This window comes from Heteronotia binoei, chromosome 8 (genome assembly GCF_032191835.1).
Source record: "Heteronotia binoei isolate CCM8104 ecotype False Entrance Well chromosome 8, APGP_CSIRO_Hbin_v1, whole genome shotgun sequence".
NCBI lineage: Eukaryota > Metazoa > Chordata > Lepidosauria > Squamata > Gekkonidae > Heteronotia > Heteronotia binoei.
The window spans coordinates 25,618,440-25,634,976 of NC_083230.1; the positions used below are offsets into that span (position 1 = coordinate 25,618,440).

Consider the following 16,537-nt stretch of genomic DNA (forward strand, 5'->3'; position numbering starts at 1 on the left):
CCCTGTACACATAAGAACACATAACAAATGAGGTTTTTAATTCTTAGAGACTTCAGTAGAAATCCTTTCTATTCAGCTTCTAAGATGATTTCATAGAGAAATTCAGCTGTTTGTCTCATCTCTATACAGTAATCATTTTACTCAAGAATATTTTACATATTGCCTATACCTAGGAATGCCCCTTTTTGATTTCACTTTCATCCAATGCAAACAACAAACTACTATGTACACTTACTCCTGGAAAGTGTGGTTACCATAGCAACAGCTGTGATTGTTAGAACCTGAACAAGATAGTTCATCTGAGGTTGGCTAGATTCCTATTTCTCATTCTTATTTCAGATTAACTTATTGCCTGCAAAACATTCTGCAGCTATTTTATGTTACAGCACCCTAAATCCTACAGTTTTCAGCAATTGCTTGAGACAGCAGCAGAGGCAGCGAAGATTTCTGAGATCCATCCCTTCAGACCGCTCTCAAGGAAGCTTGTAGTTGTACCGGGGTGGAGGGGATCTCGTCAGATTTCACTGGAAAATCAATGGTTACACCAAATGGGGGGCTGCTTGTTGTAGATCAGTGCTTCGATGAAATTAAAGCAACAGCAGTCCTTGTTAACCTTAATTATTTCCTTCAATTATGGAAATATTTTCCAGCTTACATAGGATAGAATAACATATTATGCAGTAAACGTTACCTGTCCATGTACCTTCTCACCCTGAAGCAGGTAGTGATTTCCTGTCTCACCAGACACACTCTACTGCAGAGCCCGCTCTAATCAGCAGATCTGATATACTGTATTTTTTGCACCATAAGACTCACTTTCCCCCCCCCCCCAAAAAAAAAGTGGAGGGAAAAGTGTGTGCGTCTTAAGGAGCGAATACTGCAAAAAATTCACACAAATGCCTCTAAAGTCACACAAACAGCTCTAAAAACTAGGTGCGTCTTATGCTCAGGTGCGTCTTACGGAGCGAAAAATACGGTAATCTGTATGTGTTGCATAACTGTTGGCAGTTTGTTGAAAGAGGGAAATTGGGCTTGGCAGTGACTGGAGGGAAATAGTAGGGATAAAGGGGATACTAGGCAAGTTTCTGGTGTGTGGGGGGGGGGGGGAGACAGAGAGACAAAGCTTTGAGAGGTGAAGCCTTTCCAAGTGATGGAACTCAAATTAAGAACTGCAGCTAAGGCCCAAGTGCCTGGGAGATGAGTTTGTTGTGTCAGACTAGCCAAGGCAAGAGCAGCAATTGACTGTTGTCTCTCAATGTACTTATTGAAGATGATGGATCAGAGAAACATGGTGTTCCCCTGCCCCAGTTTTGAATCATAAACTGTCATTTAGAACCTACAGTGAAGTTCCAGCAGGGATGACCCCTGATTTGGTTTAGATATGTCTCTGAAACGATAAAATAAAACACACTTTAGATCAATTGAAAATATTGTAATTGCTTCTTTTGCCTTTTGTTCTATTAATTTTTAAATAAAATATAGTTAGTATATAACATTAATATAATGAAATATACAGAAGGCTTCTAAATGCTTTCATGAAGGAGCAGTGATCCCTAACATGGTACCTGGGATACAGTGGCAGCCAACAGTGGGTTTCCTGGTGCCTTTTTACTTCTTTCCCCAAACAATCTCTCCTCAGAAGCAGATAGCCACTCCTGGTTTTCCTCTGCCTCACTGAAGCAGGAGGTACTTCAGAAGAACTGAAGAGGCATCACCTTCATGTCTGCAGAAAGCACCATTTCAGAAACAGCTACCTCCATCATGGGGGAATACTTGGCTAAGAAACCCATCCTTTTGTGCCTGGCCTGAGTCCCAGTAGCAACCATTTTGTGGTGGCACTCCCTCCCAGTTCTGAAATTTCCAAAAGTACTCACAGGCTGACACTGGGGACTCCTGCCTTAGTGGACCACAGTCCAACCACAATCCAAGAGGTTTTCTCTTTTTCCTTGCAACATAGAGATGGCCAACGACAGCTATAATGTCACAAAACTTCTATAATAGTGTGGTTTTCAAACAAGGCAAAAGAAATATACTTTCTGGAGCTGTGGACCCTCCTCTTGGCTCAGTGTATCATGAATAATAATTCCCCTGTGGTGGTAGCCAAATGGAGTTCTCCCATTGGCTCTCCATAAACGATTGGCCCATCATGACTCAGTCAGTGTCCCTGGCCTCCCATTGGCTGACTCCCCTGCCCCACCTACTGCAGGCCCAAGAAATGTTGAACAAACCACCAAAACAGTCTTATCTCAGAAACAGACAAATCTCCAATACTTCTCAGTGTCCTCTCTGTCAGAAAGGCGTCTACTGCGGCCTCACAAAAGGCATATGGCTGCTGCCAGCAACAGACCTCTGCCACCCCATCAGCAACCCACATGGACTACCTCCCAGCACATGCAGCCTTCAAAGGCTGCCAAAATGGCCATGGAGTCACTGCCACCATTGTAATGTGACTAGGTGGCAAGGCCTGGCCCTGCCAGGAGCATTTCCTCAGAGGCCATGACTGCCATCTCTTTCCTGTTAATCCCTCTCTCCCTCCTCCCCTCAGCCTCACCCCAAGACAGACAAGGATTGCACCACTGGGGAAGCTGCTAGCCAGAGGCTGTTGCTAGGCAACCAAGGTGACAGAGATCAGTTCCCCTGGAGAAAATGGCTACTTTGCAGGATGTACTCTGTGTCGTTATACCCTACTGAGGTCCCTTTCCTCCTGCTTTGGTCCCCACTGTGGAGAAAGGCTACTTTTTCTAGGTAGAGGCTGTTGGGGGGGGGGGGAGGAGATGGAACGTTGAAGTCAGATCAATCCCCCTACAGAAAATGGTCATGTCGAGGCACATACTCTATGGTATACCATAACACAACCAAGCCAGGCACAAAAAAACCTGGCTCACACAAGTTCATGCTCATGCTAAATATCACAAGGCTGAATATGACAAGAAAAGATGGCAAAAATGCACTGCAAATGAAAGAAATGCTGAGCTTCAGCATCTGTGTGACTGTTGTCATGTCCCCCTGCACTCTTCCCCCCCCCCCAATAATTATTCTTCTTTTTCTCCATTCTGAGCCTCTATCAGGGCTTTGAGCCACCACAGACACAGGGAAACACACACACATATGGGAGGGGGAAGCCAGCATCTGTTTCAGCTGTGGGATGGGTGAGAAGACAGCAAAGGTGGGGGGAGTCAGTGTCATGGATGGGGAAGTAGTGGTGTGCCAAGGGTGCGAGGGTATTTGAGAGGAAGAGGTGGTTTGGGGGTGGGTGGTAGTTGGAGGGGAGTGAGAAGGTGAGTGGGTGGGAAGACACCAAGGGTGGAGGGAGTGAATGCCTTCACTTAAGTGGGTGAGAAGACAGCAAGGATGAGAAGGCACTCACCAAGAGCCTCTTTCTAGAACCTGCTGTATTTTTCTTCAAAACAGGCCTTATTCCTAATGCAAATATAAAGTGTCTTAGATTATCTATCCTATTCTTCCATGGTGAAGGGTCCTGTGTTGCTTTTCCTAGCAAGTGGGGAAGATGCTGTGTGAGAGGTGTTGCTTTTCCTAGCAAGTGGGGAAGATGCTGTGTGAGAGGTGTTGCTTTTCCTAGCAAGTGGGGAAGATGCTGTGTGAGAGGTGTTGCTTTTCCTAGCAAGTGGGGAAGATGCTGTGTGAGAGGTGTTGCTTTTCCTAGCAAGTGGGGAAGATGCTGTGTGAGAGGTTTTCAGATCCAGAGATGGATCTAAGCAAAACATTTTTTCCTGTAAGTCTTGGAAACCAATAAAAGCCTCCATCCTCCTTTAGACTGCTACAGAGCTCCTCCTATGATAAATGAACTGGTTTCTGCTGGTTCTCATTTCTAAACTGCTGGTTTCTCATTTTTTCAATCTGGATAGTATAATTAATACTTTCTTGAAAAAAACTAGAGCTGGTTTTCATCACCATGAGATAGCTCTCTAAACTGGCTGAAGAATCTGAGAATAATTCATTTTCCTATTGCAGTGAGATTATTGATGAAATATTCAATTCTCTCCTCAGATACCCAGGATTTGCTACAGATTCAACAGCCGCGTTACTCATTGGCCTCCTTTTCTTCATTGTTCCAGCAAAAACACTGTCTAAAATTTCAAATGGAGAAAGCAGTTAAGTATACTTCCTTGACAATGAAAAATAAGTTCAAATGAAATCACTCCAAGATATTGAGTCTCCCCCCCCGCCCCCCCCCAAAAATTCTTGCATCAATTTTGTTCAATGTGTTTGTGCTTGAATTTATGTGTCATAAACTAGTCATGGCTAGACTGTTAGAATAATACATCAGCATTCATGTGCACTGATTCAGAGCTCTGTATTCACTACAGTACAGAAGGGGTAGCCAACGGTGGCTCTCCAGATGTTTTTTGCCTACAACTCCCATCAGCCCCAGCCAGCATGGCCAATGGCTAGGGCTGATGGGAGTTGTAGGCAAAAAAAACATCTGGAGCGCTACCGTTGGCCACCCCTGCACTATAGTACAAACATAGAACTATTATAAGAATGCAGAGGAATGGAGGTTCTGTGGAGGTGCTGATTGCCATACATGTGAATTCACTCCTATTCAAATGAATAGGGAACCCATCAGCAGTGGGAGTCCCCGTCACAGTATTAAAGCTCAATTAGTATGTTGTGAGGAAGGCTGGCTCCAGTCTGAAGCTTCCTCCCATGTATAGCTAAGTAAATCCATCACGTTTTTATCCTGCCCCTTCACCAAGGAGCTGAGGGAAGCATGAATCTCTGTTTTATTTTTGCAGGAATTCTGTTAAGTAAGCTAGAGCAGCTACAATCCTAAGAATAGTTTCCTGGTTACAAGCCCCATTGAATAAAATGTGACTTAACTTCCAAGGAGACCTGCTTATGATCACTTGCAGTAAATGGCACAATGTTGCTCAATGGGATTTATGGTTGAATAGGGATTGGGACCTGGATGTCCTCAGAACTTGTAAGACACCAACCACTACCCAACACTACCCAACACTCAATGGGATTTATGGTTGAATAGGGATTGGGACCTGGATGTCCTCAGAACTTGTAAGACACCAACCACTACCCAACACTACCCAACACTCAATGGGATTTATGGTTGAATAGGGATTGGGACCTGGATGTCCTCAGAACTTGTAAGACACCAACCACTACCCAACACTACCCAACACTCAATGGGATTTATGGTTGAATAGGGATTGGGACCTGGATGTCCTCAGAACTTGTAAGACACCAACCACTACCCAACACTACCCAACACTCAATGGGATTTATGGTTGAATAGGGATTGGGACCTGGATGTCCTCAGAACTTGTAAGACACCAACCACTACCCAACACTACCCAACACTCAATGGGATTTATGGTTGAATAGGGATTGGGACCTGGATGTCCTCAGAACTTGTAAGACACCAACCACTACCCAACACTACCCAACACTCAATGGGATTTATGGTTGAATAGGGATGGGGACCTGGATGTCCTCAGAACTTGTAAGACACCAACCACTACCCAACACTACCCAACACTCAATGGGATTTATGGTTGAATAGGGATTGGGACCTGGATGTCCTCAGAACTTGTAAGACACTAACCACTACCCAACACTATCTGTAAGTCATCTAGGCACTCACACTGTTTGAGAATAGGTTGGAGGACTTTGCCAAACATGGTAAATTCTTCCTTGTTGACCAACACTTGAAAGATTATTACAAACCTGGATATTATGTGTTTAAAAAATAAGCAAGAGTAATTGAAAGATAATGTAATGGATCTTCCCCCCCCCCCCTCTGTAGTTGCTTTTGATTACACTCCACTGATTACTTGGAAAGAATTTCAGGCATGCATGCCTTGGGAGATTGCGATTCTTGTTGGTGGAGGGTTCGCACTGGCAGATGGCTGTGAGGTAACATATTTTTTTAAATATATATATATATATATATACTCAATCAATAATAATATTAATAAGAAGTAGCTAGCTGCAAGAAAAAAATTGGAGAAAGGGTTTATTTATTTAGGAATATTTCTATGCCACCTCTCCAGGAACTTGTCCACAGCAACTTATAAAATAAAAACAGTTTAAAATAAAACATTAGACAATATTGAACTCCATCATTTAAAAAGCCCCAGCTCAGCATAAAACCGTAGATCATGAAAACTGCGGCTGTTTTTACACTGACAGTTTGTTTCTCTCTATCTCTAGGGGCGTTTTCGCACTGACCTTCTAGTGGCGCGACCACCCTCTTCACACCGGAGGATCTGCCCGGATTTCGCACAAGAAGTGCCGGCGCACCCAAAAGAGCCGGCGACTTCCGTCGCGAAACCCGCTCAAACGTTTTCCTGCTTCTTGGCGGTTTCCATTTGAGCGGGTTTCGCGACGGAAGTCACCGGCTCTTTTGGGTGCGCCGGCGCTTCTTGTGCGAAATCCGGGCAGATCCTCTGGTGTGAAGAGGGTGGTCGCGCCACTAGAAGGTCAGTGCGAAAATGCCCTAGGAGTTTTTGAACTCCTCCCCGAAGTCCTGTCCTTGTGAGAGCATTGATTCAGGAAGTAGCTAGGTGTGTTGCTTAGAAGTGTGTCAGTGTGTGCTCTCCTCCGAGCTGGGTGAGAACGCGTCCCACCAGCAGCCAGGCAGGGTGACTCAGAGGAGAACACTTCCACATTATTAACTAAAAGTCAGGGTATAGCGGTGTTCTAAAAGCAGAGATCAGAATACCTGTTGGTTTAAATTTGGTCAGCTCAATTACGCAAAGAGTTTCTGAGCAGCTAAATTGTCTCCCCACTCATGCTTTATCATCCCACAACTCTTCCCAGTGTCACTTCACCCCCAAATGGGCTCCGGTGCAGGGAGAACTCCACTTCCCTCACCCATGCACCTCTTTTGCTCTAAAAATAAGACCCACAAAGCTTGAACTGATCAAAGCTGATTTTGAATTTAAGAAATTTAAGAAAGAATTTAAGAAATTTAAGAATTTAAGACATGTATTTAAGCCTAGCACCACTCTCTTAAATATGTTTTCTGAGAAGTAAGTCCTGCTGATCTGAAGGCATGGTTGGGATGGCTTCTTAAAAGTCTCATTATTCTTTATTGTAGAATAGTAAGAGTCATGGGGATGGATCCAGCAGACAGTTCCACTTACAAAGGGGGATTGATTTTCACCAATTTTCCCCTCCTACTACAGAACATTGACTTTCTCCTCATGGTATTACTGGGGGCCTCCTGTCTACCAATAGTAGCAATTTTGCGCTGCAAGTGGAAAAGTGAGGAAGTTCTGTTACATTTGCAGACATCACATCTCTTGGGAGATTCACCATAAGATGCAAGTTGAGGATTGTACAAACAATGACAGAAACCCCTTTCTACTCAACAGCATATTCAAAAGAAAAAGAACCCTGTAAAGGATCTGTCTGAAAGAGAGCTGAAGTAGATCCAAGAACACTGCTGCACTATCAGAGCAGTTGTGATGCAAAGTATCTCTTAACCATTGTGACTGAAGTATCTGAGAAATGATTTTCAACACTGGGAGTCTCTCAGAATTTATTAAATATTGACTGTTTAGGCATAGATACCTTTTATGGGCAATGGAAAAAAATGTAGATTCACAAAGAACTGCTCTACTTCCATAGTGATCTGCTATGAATGTCAAAATATTCTGATAATGCTGTCCTTCTAAACATAAGCATTTCATACCCATATTAACATGAAAGGACAATAACTGAATATAAGGCTATGCCCACAAAAATATATATATTACCGTACATAATTGTAAATTGTGTCAGTAGAAAAGAGCAAGAGTAACAAAATTTGTTACAGGGTATGAGCTTTCTTGGTCACTGCTCACTTCTTCAGATACAGCTAGAATGTGAGTCCATCTGACCTCATTTTTAGAAAGTTAAGTGATTCAAGATGGCAAATATTATCATCAGGCAAATGACAATAGCAGGTGAATGTCAATAGCAGGCATGATTGGATTATGTATGATATGTAAGGGGGTAGTAGGCATGGAGAAATCAGCTTTGTTAATGAGACAGGAAACCTAAGTCTCCATTAAGTCCAGCTGGATGCATTGTCTTGGGCGTCATTATCAGCTTCATTATCATTGTCTCTTTCTAATAGCCATTTGAAATTCCTTTGTTAGAGAACTGCTGCTTTTAGGTCAGCAACTGAATCTTCTGAAAAGTTAAAATGTTCTTCCGCTGGTTTTTGGATGTCATGGTTTCTAAAGTCAGACTTATGTCCATTGATTTTTTTGTCAAAGGCACTGGCTTATTTGTCCATTGTACAGAGTGGAAGGGCATAAATGTGATGACATAAATCACATTCCAGGACGACCAGGGGTGCAGCCAGATGTACCATTAGTGGCGATACAGCTCCATCTCGTTGACGGATGAAATGTGTTCATTCAGACATCTACATCTGGCAATCGAGCATATTCCAGTGTCATCCCGGCTTGCTACGCATCTATGGCACATTAATTTGACAGCACATAAAGTCCAGTCCTTTTTCAAAAAAGCTGCACAAGATCGGCTTTTTCCTGTTTGGACAGCTCACGCGCGATACTGCCTCTCACCTTTTAAAAAAAAAGCCCCAGCAGACATGCGCATTGCCAGATCATCTGGGAATCTGAGGTGACGCTTCTGCTTCTCTAATCAACACAGGATCCGGGGGGGGGGGGGACGTTATCCCACTATTTAGAATAGGAAAAAGTCTCTTTTTTTCAATTTGGAGGATTTCTGGAAACTTCCCCCCCCCTCTGAAGTAACGTTTGATTTCCCACCTCCAAACAGTTGGGCACATGTTCAATGGACCCCCCCCTCCCAGAAATCACCACCTGATCACGCATGCTCCAAGAAAAGAGCGCGATAGTATTGGATGTCTGAACACTCAACAACAAAATGAGTCACATTCTTGGATGCTCGTCTGAATGGCCCTGCATCGAATCAATATTCAGCTGTTCAAATTTGAGCGCTACACACACGCTTTTAATGTGACGTGTGACCGCACCCCTGGAGTAGTAACCTGAGATGGTATGGCTGATGTTGCTGAGTCCAGTGATGGTTTTGAGAGCAAAGTTGCCATCATGGTTTGTTGTAGGCTTTGCCACCAGAGTCCATGTTACTGCTAAGTAGTTTATCATTGTGGGTGAGAAGCTGTTTTAGATTAGCAGGCTATCTTTAAGCAAGAAAAGGGTGGATCCCCAGTACCTGCGTGAGGGATGGTCACCTCTTTGTTCTTAATAGCACATGTATGTATAGACCTAATCCTCTTTACAGATAAATAGGTTAACTATGTAGATGTTTCTTTTCTCAGGTTTCGCATCTCTCAGCCTGGATAGCAAGCAAATTAAGTCCTTTGGGATCACTTCCTGTCTGGTTGATTATCCTCATTTCATCTTTGATTGTCACCTCAGTGACTGAAGTAGCCAGCAATCCTGCCACTATCACCATATTCCTGCCTATCCTATCCCCTTTGGTGAGTTACTTTTCTACATCTTGTTATTTATTTATTGTATGGCAGAGTGACACACAGGAAGTACGTAATAATGTAAATATGTAGCCAAGTTGATACAACAGGTATGCAGACCTATTTCCTACATCTGGCTTATTTTTTAAGGGGTCTGCTCAAGATAGATAAAGAATAGTTCAAGTTTGGGTTTTGCCACTTTTTCAAGACGTGGTTTATGTAGCAGTTGGCAAAAACGAACACCACAGTTGCAGTTTCTTTTGGCAAAAAGCACCAGAAAATTGGGGGAAATCCCACCTTGGTTGCACTTTTTTTAGTTAAATACACAGATTAGTTAGGCTATTGTAACTTGCATGTTAGCAAAAAACCCCAAAAAACCCTGAAGTACTGCCAATTGAACATAAACATATGAAGCTGCCTTATACTGAATCAGACCCTTGGTCCATCAAAGTCAGTATTGTCTACTCAGACTGGCAGGGGCTCTCCAGGGGCTCAAGCTGAGGTTTTTCATGCCTATTTGCCTGGACCCTTTTTAGCTGGAGATGCTGGGGATTGAACCTGGGACCTTCTGCTTACCAAGCAGATGCGCTACCATCCCTCCCCACATAATTTCTTTCTGTAAACAGAAAAGAACCTGGGACAGAAGACTACCCTGTTCCAATTAATTTTGTTTTTCACTGAGTTGCCAAAGGGTTTGAGGACTGGAATGGGCAAGCCTCATTTTGGGCAGGAGCTCACAGGAGCAGAGCTCCGGAACCTCTATATTTTATTGTGCTCTTTCTTTCCCCTCACCCTCAATACTTGCTTCTGGGCTCCATTGTTCAAAACCCCTGTGAGAATTTTGCTGAACTCTAAGATTTGACAAACTTTCTAATATTTTTCCGCACCAAAAATGGGAAAATAACCAAAACATATAAAGCAGACAAATAGAAATCTTCATCATGCCACTGTGGTCGCATAGTCATAAAGCATAAGCAAGACCATTCTGGTATATTAATCATTCAGAAGTAACAAGTATGATGGGAGTAAGGTTTTATTATGACAATTATAATTCAAGATTCATTTTAAGGCATATGCTGAGCTGATATAATTTAGTACACCTTCTGGTGATGTTGGGGGGGGGTGTGGCATATGCAAATAGGTTATGCTAATGAGCTCCAGCACTTCTTTTTCTACACAATGACTCCTGGAAATGGGGATTTGAATTAGTAAATGGGAGCAAGAGAGGATGGCAGCTATATTTGATTGATAAGTTTTAGAGTAAAAAGGTGTGGTATTGTGTATAGCTAAGGCTCTATAGCAAGGGTGGCCAATGGTAGCTGTCCAGTGCTGGCTGGGGCTGATGGGAGTTGTAGGCAAAAAACATCTGGACAGCTACCGTTGGCCACCCCTGCTCTGTAGACATTTACAAATGGCTTTTACGTATTTATTTTCTCATCAGTTCTGGACGCATAGTGCTTTGGTTTTCCCCCTGATTTCTGCACACATCTTCCCTCACTTCTTTTCGGTGGTTTTCCCCCTGTTTTTTCCCATTTCTTTTGAGACCACTTTTACCCAGATTTTAAAGCCAATTTTGAATCCTCCTCCTCCTTGTGGTAATATTTCTGTTGGTTTTCGTTGTCCTGCCCTTTTCCATCAGACCTCCAGCCCATTTTTCAACGACTGGACTGTCATCATTCTCATACCAGACCCTGTCCTCTGCCCCCACCCTGAAGATGAGTTGTTTTATTTTTAGGCACTAAATAATCAATATATAGACATATTGCTGTAATGATATATCGAGCAGGTTCTCTGAATACCCAGCTTTCATTAAAAAAATTATCTAGTCCCATCCCTTGTGGAGATACAAGGAATGTTGCTTCTTTTTGGTGTGACTCTTTTTCTATTGCTATAGTAAATGCAAGGTCCTCAGACTAATCTTTCAAAGCCATGCTGGACCAGGATTAAAGATCTAGTGTGGAATTGGCTGAAAGCACAATGAAGTACTGCGGATTAAAGCACCGCTGTGGCCTCTTCTGTGTGGAATCCTGTGTGGAATTCTGTGTAGGACAGCTGCCTTTCAGCCCAGTAAGGTGGCAAAGCAATATATAAATATGGATGGGAAATGAGACGCCTTTGGTAACAATCTGTTTCACAGGCACATTTAAACTTTGTGAATTTTTTAATATACCAGAATGGTCACGCTTATGCTTTATGACTCTGTTATAATGATGCTGTATTTGTGTCAGCTCTCCCTTGCGTATTAATCCCTTATTGCATCGTTACTTCTTGTAATGAATACGAGCAATGAATTGCTGAAAACCGGTTCTCTCATGGTGTTTAACAGGCGGAAGCCATTCTTGTGAACCCCCTTTATATTTTGATCCCCTCAACCCTCTGCACATCATTTGCATTCCTGCTGCCTGTATCAAATCCACCCAACGCCATCGTGTTTTCCTATGGGCACTTGAACGTTATTGACATGGTAAGTATTCAGCCTACCATGCACAGTTGCCATAAATTTCTTGCAATATTTGTCTTATGCAATTATATAGTGTTTCGCTTAAGGACTCAAAATATTTCATATCTGCTATTTCAATAATTCTTACAACCTATTTCCCCTGTTTCACCTATATTTTCTCTTTCAGAAGAAGTAAACGGCTTCTTAAGGCAAGCTGCTTAACACTCAAAATATATAGGATGAAAAAATATTTCCTTACTTCTTTTCAATGGGAAAACTAGGAAATTTTGGGGAGTCAAAAAAGTCCTATGAAATATTTTCTTTTTGAGTGAGAAAAGTATTTTGTCTTACAAAGCGTTTCATTCAGGTAGCCGTGTTGGTCTTAAGCAATAGAACAGAGTTTGAGTCCACTTGCACCTTTAACTTTATTTATTTAGGATGCTTCACAACAGTTAATTGTTGACCATGAAGTGTTGACCCACCGCCTTGCTGATGCAGGGATTCAGGGATTCACAACCTTGCAGCGGCTGATCTCCTTCCTCCATGGTCAGGGGCAGAGGCTGGCTCTTGGGGGGGGGGGGGAATTGTCCCAATAGCACTCATTGGAATGTGGAGTGCCACAGGGGGAAATTCTTTCCCCAATGCTATTCAATATCTATATGTGCCCCCTCACTCAGATGATTCGAAGATATGGGCTAGGTTGTCACCACTATGCTGATGACACCAAGCTCTATCTGCTCATGGATGGCCGCCCGGACTCTACCCCGGAAGAACTGGGTGAGGCATTGCAAGCCATGGCTGGTTGGTTACATCAGAGCCAGCTGCAACTGAATCCATCAAAGACAAGAGTCCTGGGCCTGAGTCTGGGGGGGGGGGGCAGGGAATGGGATCAGGCTCCCGCTCTTTGATGGTACCCAACTGGTTGACAGAAGTGAAGAGCTTGGGGGTACTTTTGGATGCCTGTTGTATACTGGACCTGAATAAAGACTGTAATGATGATATTGATGATGATATTGGATTTATATCCCGCCCTCCACTCCGAAGAGTCTCAGAGCGGCTCACAATCTCCTTTCCCTTCCTCCCCCACAACAGACACCCTGTGAGGTGGGTGGGGCTGGAGAGGGCTCTCACAGCAGCTGCCCTTTCAAGGACAACCTCTGCCAGAGCTATGGCTGACCCAAGGCCATGCCAGCAGGTGCAAGTGGAGGAGTGGGGAATCAAACCCGGTTCTCCCAGATAAGAGTCCACACACTTAACCACTACACCAAACTGACTCTCCACACCAAACTAATGGGCATTCCTGCCAGGCTCATTCAAGCCAGACGAACAGAGCTTGCGGACCTGGGAACAATGGGCAGCAGGATCCAAATCCCTGCTGCCCTGCACCAATCACAGGCCCCTATTGGTTTGAACTATCCAATAACGGGCTTGCACAGAAACGCAGAGTTGTATATAGTTGGCCACGTTGGCCCAGTTTGGCAGTCTTAGTAGAGAAGCCTCCACCATGCTGTATGTAATAAAGAGCTGTTTATCACTGCTACCTTGTCTCATCAATTCTTAGAACCCACTATATTATAGAGGCCCAGGTTGCCGCCGCTGCAAGGGCCGCCTTCTTCCATCTGAGGTGGGCTCAGCAGTTGATCCCCTACCTTACCTCCCATGATCTAGTCACAGTGATTCATGCTGTAATTCTCTCTACGTGGGGCTACCCTTGATCCTGCTCTGGAAACTCCAATGGGTGCAGAATGCAGCATCCCAGTTGTTAGCATCGAGGAGGCTTGTATGGGCACAGATGCACCTGGTGCTGTGTGAACTGCACTGACTACCTCTTCAGTACCGGATCCATTTCAAGGCCAGGGGCCTGCATATCTATGGGACTGCCTATCCCCATATGAGCCCCCCTGGTTCTGAGGTCTTCTTCATAACATCTTCTTGTGGTCCTTGGGCCTAAGGACGCCCGACTGGCTTCAACAAGGGCCAGGGCCTTTTTGGTCTGGGCCCCTTCTTGGTGGAATTAGCTCCCCTTGGAGATTCAAGCCCTGTGGGACTTGTCAAAGTTCAGCAGGGCTTGCAAGACACAGCTCTTCCACCAGGCCTTTAATTGATCACTTCCCCCCACCATTTTACACTCATGGTGTTTGTATAGAGTTCACAGTCATTTGCCATACATGCTGTTATCTGTTTGCCACTTATGCCTGAAATACTTCCTGTCTCTTCTGAATATGCTGCTCAGATTTATTGGAACTGTTTTATGATGTTTTAATTCTGCGTCTGCGCAGATTTCCCACCAACTGCTCCGAGTAACCAAGTAGAGTCGCGGCTTTTGCGTCGCTAACGTAAACTGGTTTTTAGCAGTTTCCATTTGTGACGCAAAAGGTCAGGAACTTCCTGGTTCCTCGGAGCAGTTGGTGGGAAATCCACGCAGACGCTGCGCGGTGAAGAGGGACGTCGCTCCGAGGTAAGCTCAGTAGGAAAACGGCCTTGAACTTGCCATGGTTTAAATTCTCACATGTCTTAATCCGGCCTTGACCATAACCTGCCTTAAACCACCATTAGGATGTTCCCAACTCAAAAATCATGCTCCTAGCAACTAAATAATACCAGCTTTGTTAAAAAAAAATGTAAAGCTGTTTTGGAAATTTTGTCTTGTAAACAGATTTTTTTTTCTCCTTTTAGGTGAAAGCTGGTTTGGGTGTCAATATAATTGGAGTTGCTGTAGTTATGCTTGCTGTCATGACATGGGCCGTGCCTTTGTTCCATCTTGATGTTTATCCCAGCTGGGCCCCCATTGCTGGTAACAACACCGGACCTTAAAAACAAAGGAGCCTATCCTTTCACTTGTTCCTTTCTCTCCTTTGGTGTGAGCTGCTAGATGTGCACAGGACAACACAACTGTAATCTAGGTTATTGCATGCTTTTTAGTTCCTTGCTCCATGGACTGATAAATTAGTACTAAAGGTCAGAGACTGAGAATGTGGCAGTACGAATACTTCAATGGGCAATGAGCCTGTATGAATTTCCCATCGGTTCATCCTACTCAGGTTTTACTCATGAGGGTTTTGAAGGTAGCATCTGTTGCTATGCACATTCATTATGAATGGTAACTTGCCCCTGTTCTTAGGGTCATTGTGTCATTTTAAATACTCAACAGCATGACTGTATATATTTTAAAACATTAGGTAATGGTAACATCCATATAGAACAGTTAAGCACTGGTTGTCTATGTAATTTCTTATCGCAGGCCTGTCTGTAAATTTCCTCATGAAAGAGAACTCCAGGCCAAAAAAAAGAACAGCATGATTCTGCACTTTTCCTGTTTGTGTACAGAGGCCGTCCTTTGCCATCCGTAAAACGAATATCTATTGCCCCATATATGAGAACAGATTTCTCAGGGGAGCTTTATAATCCTGTGCTATCCATGTTCCCAAGAACTGGTGACAGATGGGAAAGTTTTACTGACTTGACTTTTAGAAGCCAGTCTATTTATGACCAACATGTTTCCGTTATGTGTACTATAAGTACCTGTAAGGCACTTGCACTCCTCACTACAAGATCTCCTAGCAGTCCCGTCTGTCTCTTCGCAACCGTCTGGCTTGGTTTGAGGCCTTTTCTGTTGGTCCCTTACTGCTGTTTAACAGCATCCCAGAAAGAGTGAGGCAGGCACTTACCCTTAGGATCTGACAGCGAAGCTGAAAATGTGAGCTATTTAAAAGAGCTTACTTGGGTAGCTTAAAGAGTATAAGTGGAGGTAGTGGACTTATGTGGGTAATGGTCCCATCTGACACCAGTTCTTGGGAACATGGATAGCATAATGATTTTAATAAATGGTTATTTTTGTATACTATTTGTTGTAGTTACCCACCTTGGGTCCTGACATTGTTGGGAGAAAGGTGGGGTATTAGGATTGCCAGGTCTGTTTGGGAAAATACCTAGAGACTTTGGGGGTAGAGCTGGGAGATGGCAGGGTTTGAAGAGGAGAAGAACTTCGATGGGGCATAATGCCATAGAGTCAACCCTTTAAAGCAGCCATTTTCTCCAGGGGAGCTGATCTCTGCCAGCTGGAGATCAATTACAAAAGTGGGAGATCTCCAGGCCCCACCTGGAGGCTAGCAGCCCTATAAAATGGTAATGGTGGAAGGAAGTACTGTCATGTCACAGCTGGCATGATAACACCATAGGATTTTCAAAACAAAAGACAATCAGAGGTGGTTTGCCATTGCCTGCTTCTTCATAGCGACCCAGGCCTTCCTTAGCGATCTCCATCCAAGTACTAAGCAGGGCTGATCCTCCTTAACTTACAAGATCTGATGAGGTTGGGCTATCCTGGGCCATCCATGTCAAGGAATAAAAACATACCAATTATTCTCTGTGTGGCTTAAAGCAAAGCTATATAACTAATTCACCTGGTAATTATCATAACATAAATTTATTCTTTGTGAACATTTTTTTCTTAGGGATTATTCCCAAGCACTTATGAGAAGGGTTCTCACCCTCCACGAGAATAAACGGATGATAATAGTTTTTCAAAGGATCAAGATTTCATACAGCATGTGCAGCTCTTAGAGAGAATTAGGTATATGGCTAGCAAGAAGAATATTCTGCACTATAAGCTTCCTGCTGTTCTCAAGCATGGCCATTAGCTGGTATAA

At 43.6% G+C, this 16,537-nt stretch overlaps 1 protein-coding gene across 1 annotated transcript in view; it reads left to right on the forward strand.

The window, feature by feature from the left end:
• SLC13A1 (solute carrier family 13 member 1) overlaps positions 1 to 15,010 on the forward strand; it is an 87,167-nt gene extending 72,157 nt beyond the window's left edge. The window contains exons 11-15 of the mRNA XM_060244547.1: positions 4,009 to 4,112; positions 5,783 to 5,892; positions 9,296 to 9,457; positions 11,775 to 11,912; positions 14,565 to 15,010. Of these exons, the coding sequence (XP_060100530.1) occupies positions 4,009 to 4,112; positions 5,783 to 5,892; positions 9,296 to 9,457; positions 11,775 to 11,912; positions 14,565 to 14,702 (652 nt within the window). The 3' untranslated portion in view covers positions 14,703 to 15,010. The remainder of the gene's footprint in view (positions 1 to 4,008; positions 4,113 to 5,782; positions 5,893 to 9,295; positions 9,458 to 11,774; positions 11,913 to 14,564) is intronic.
• Positions 15,011 to 16,537: the final 1,527 nt, after the last annotated feature.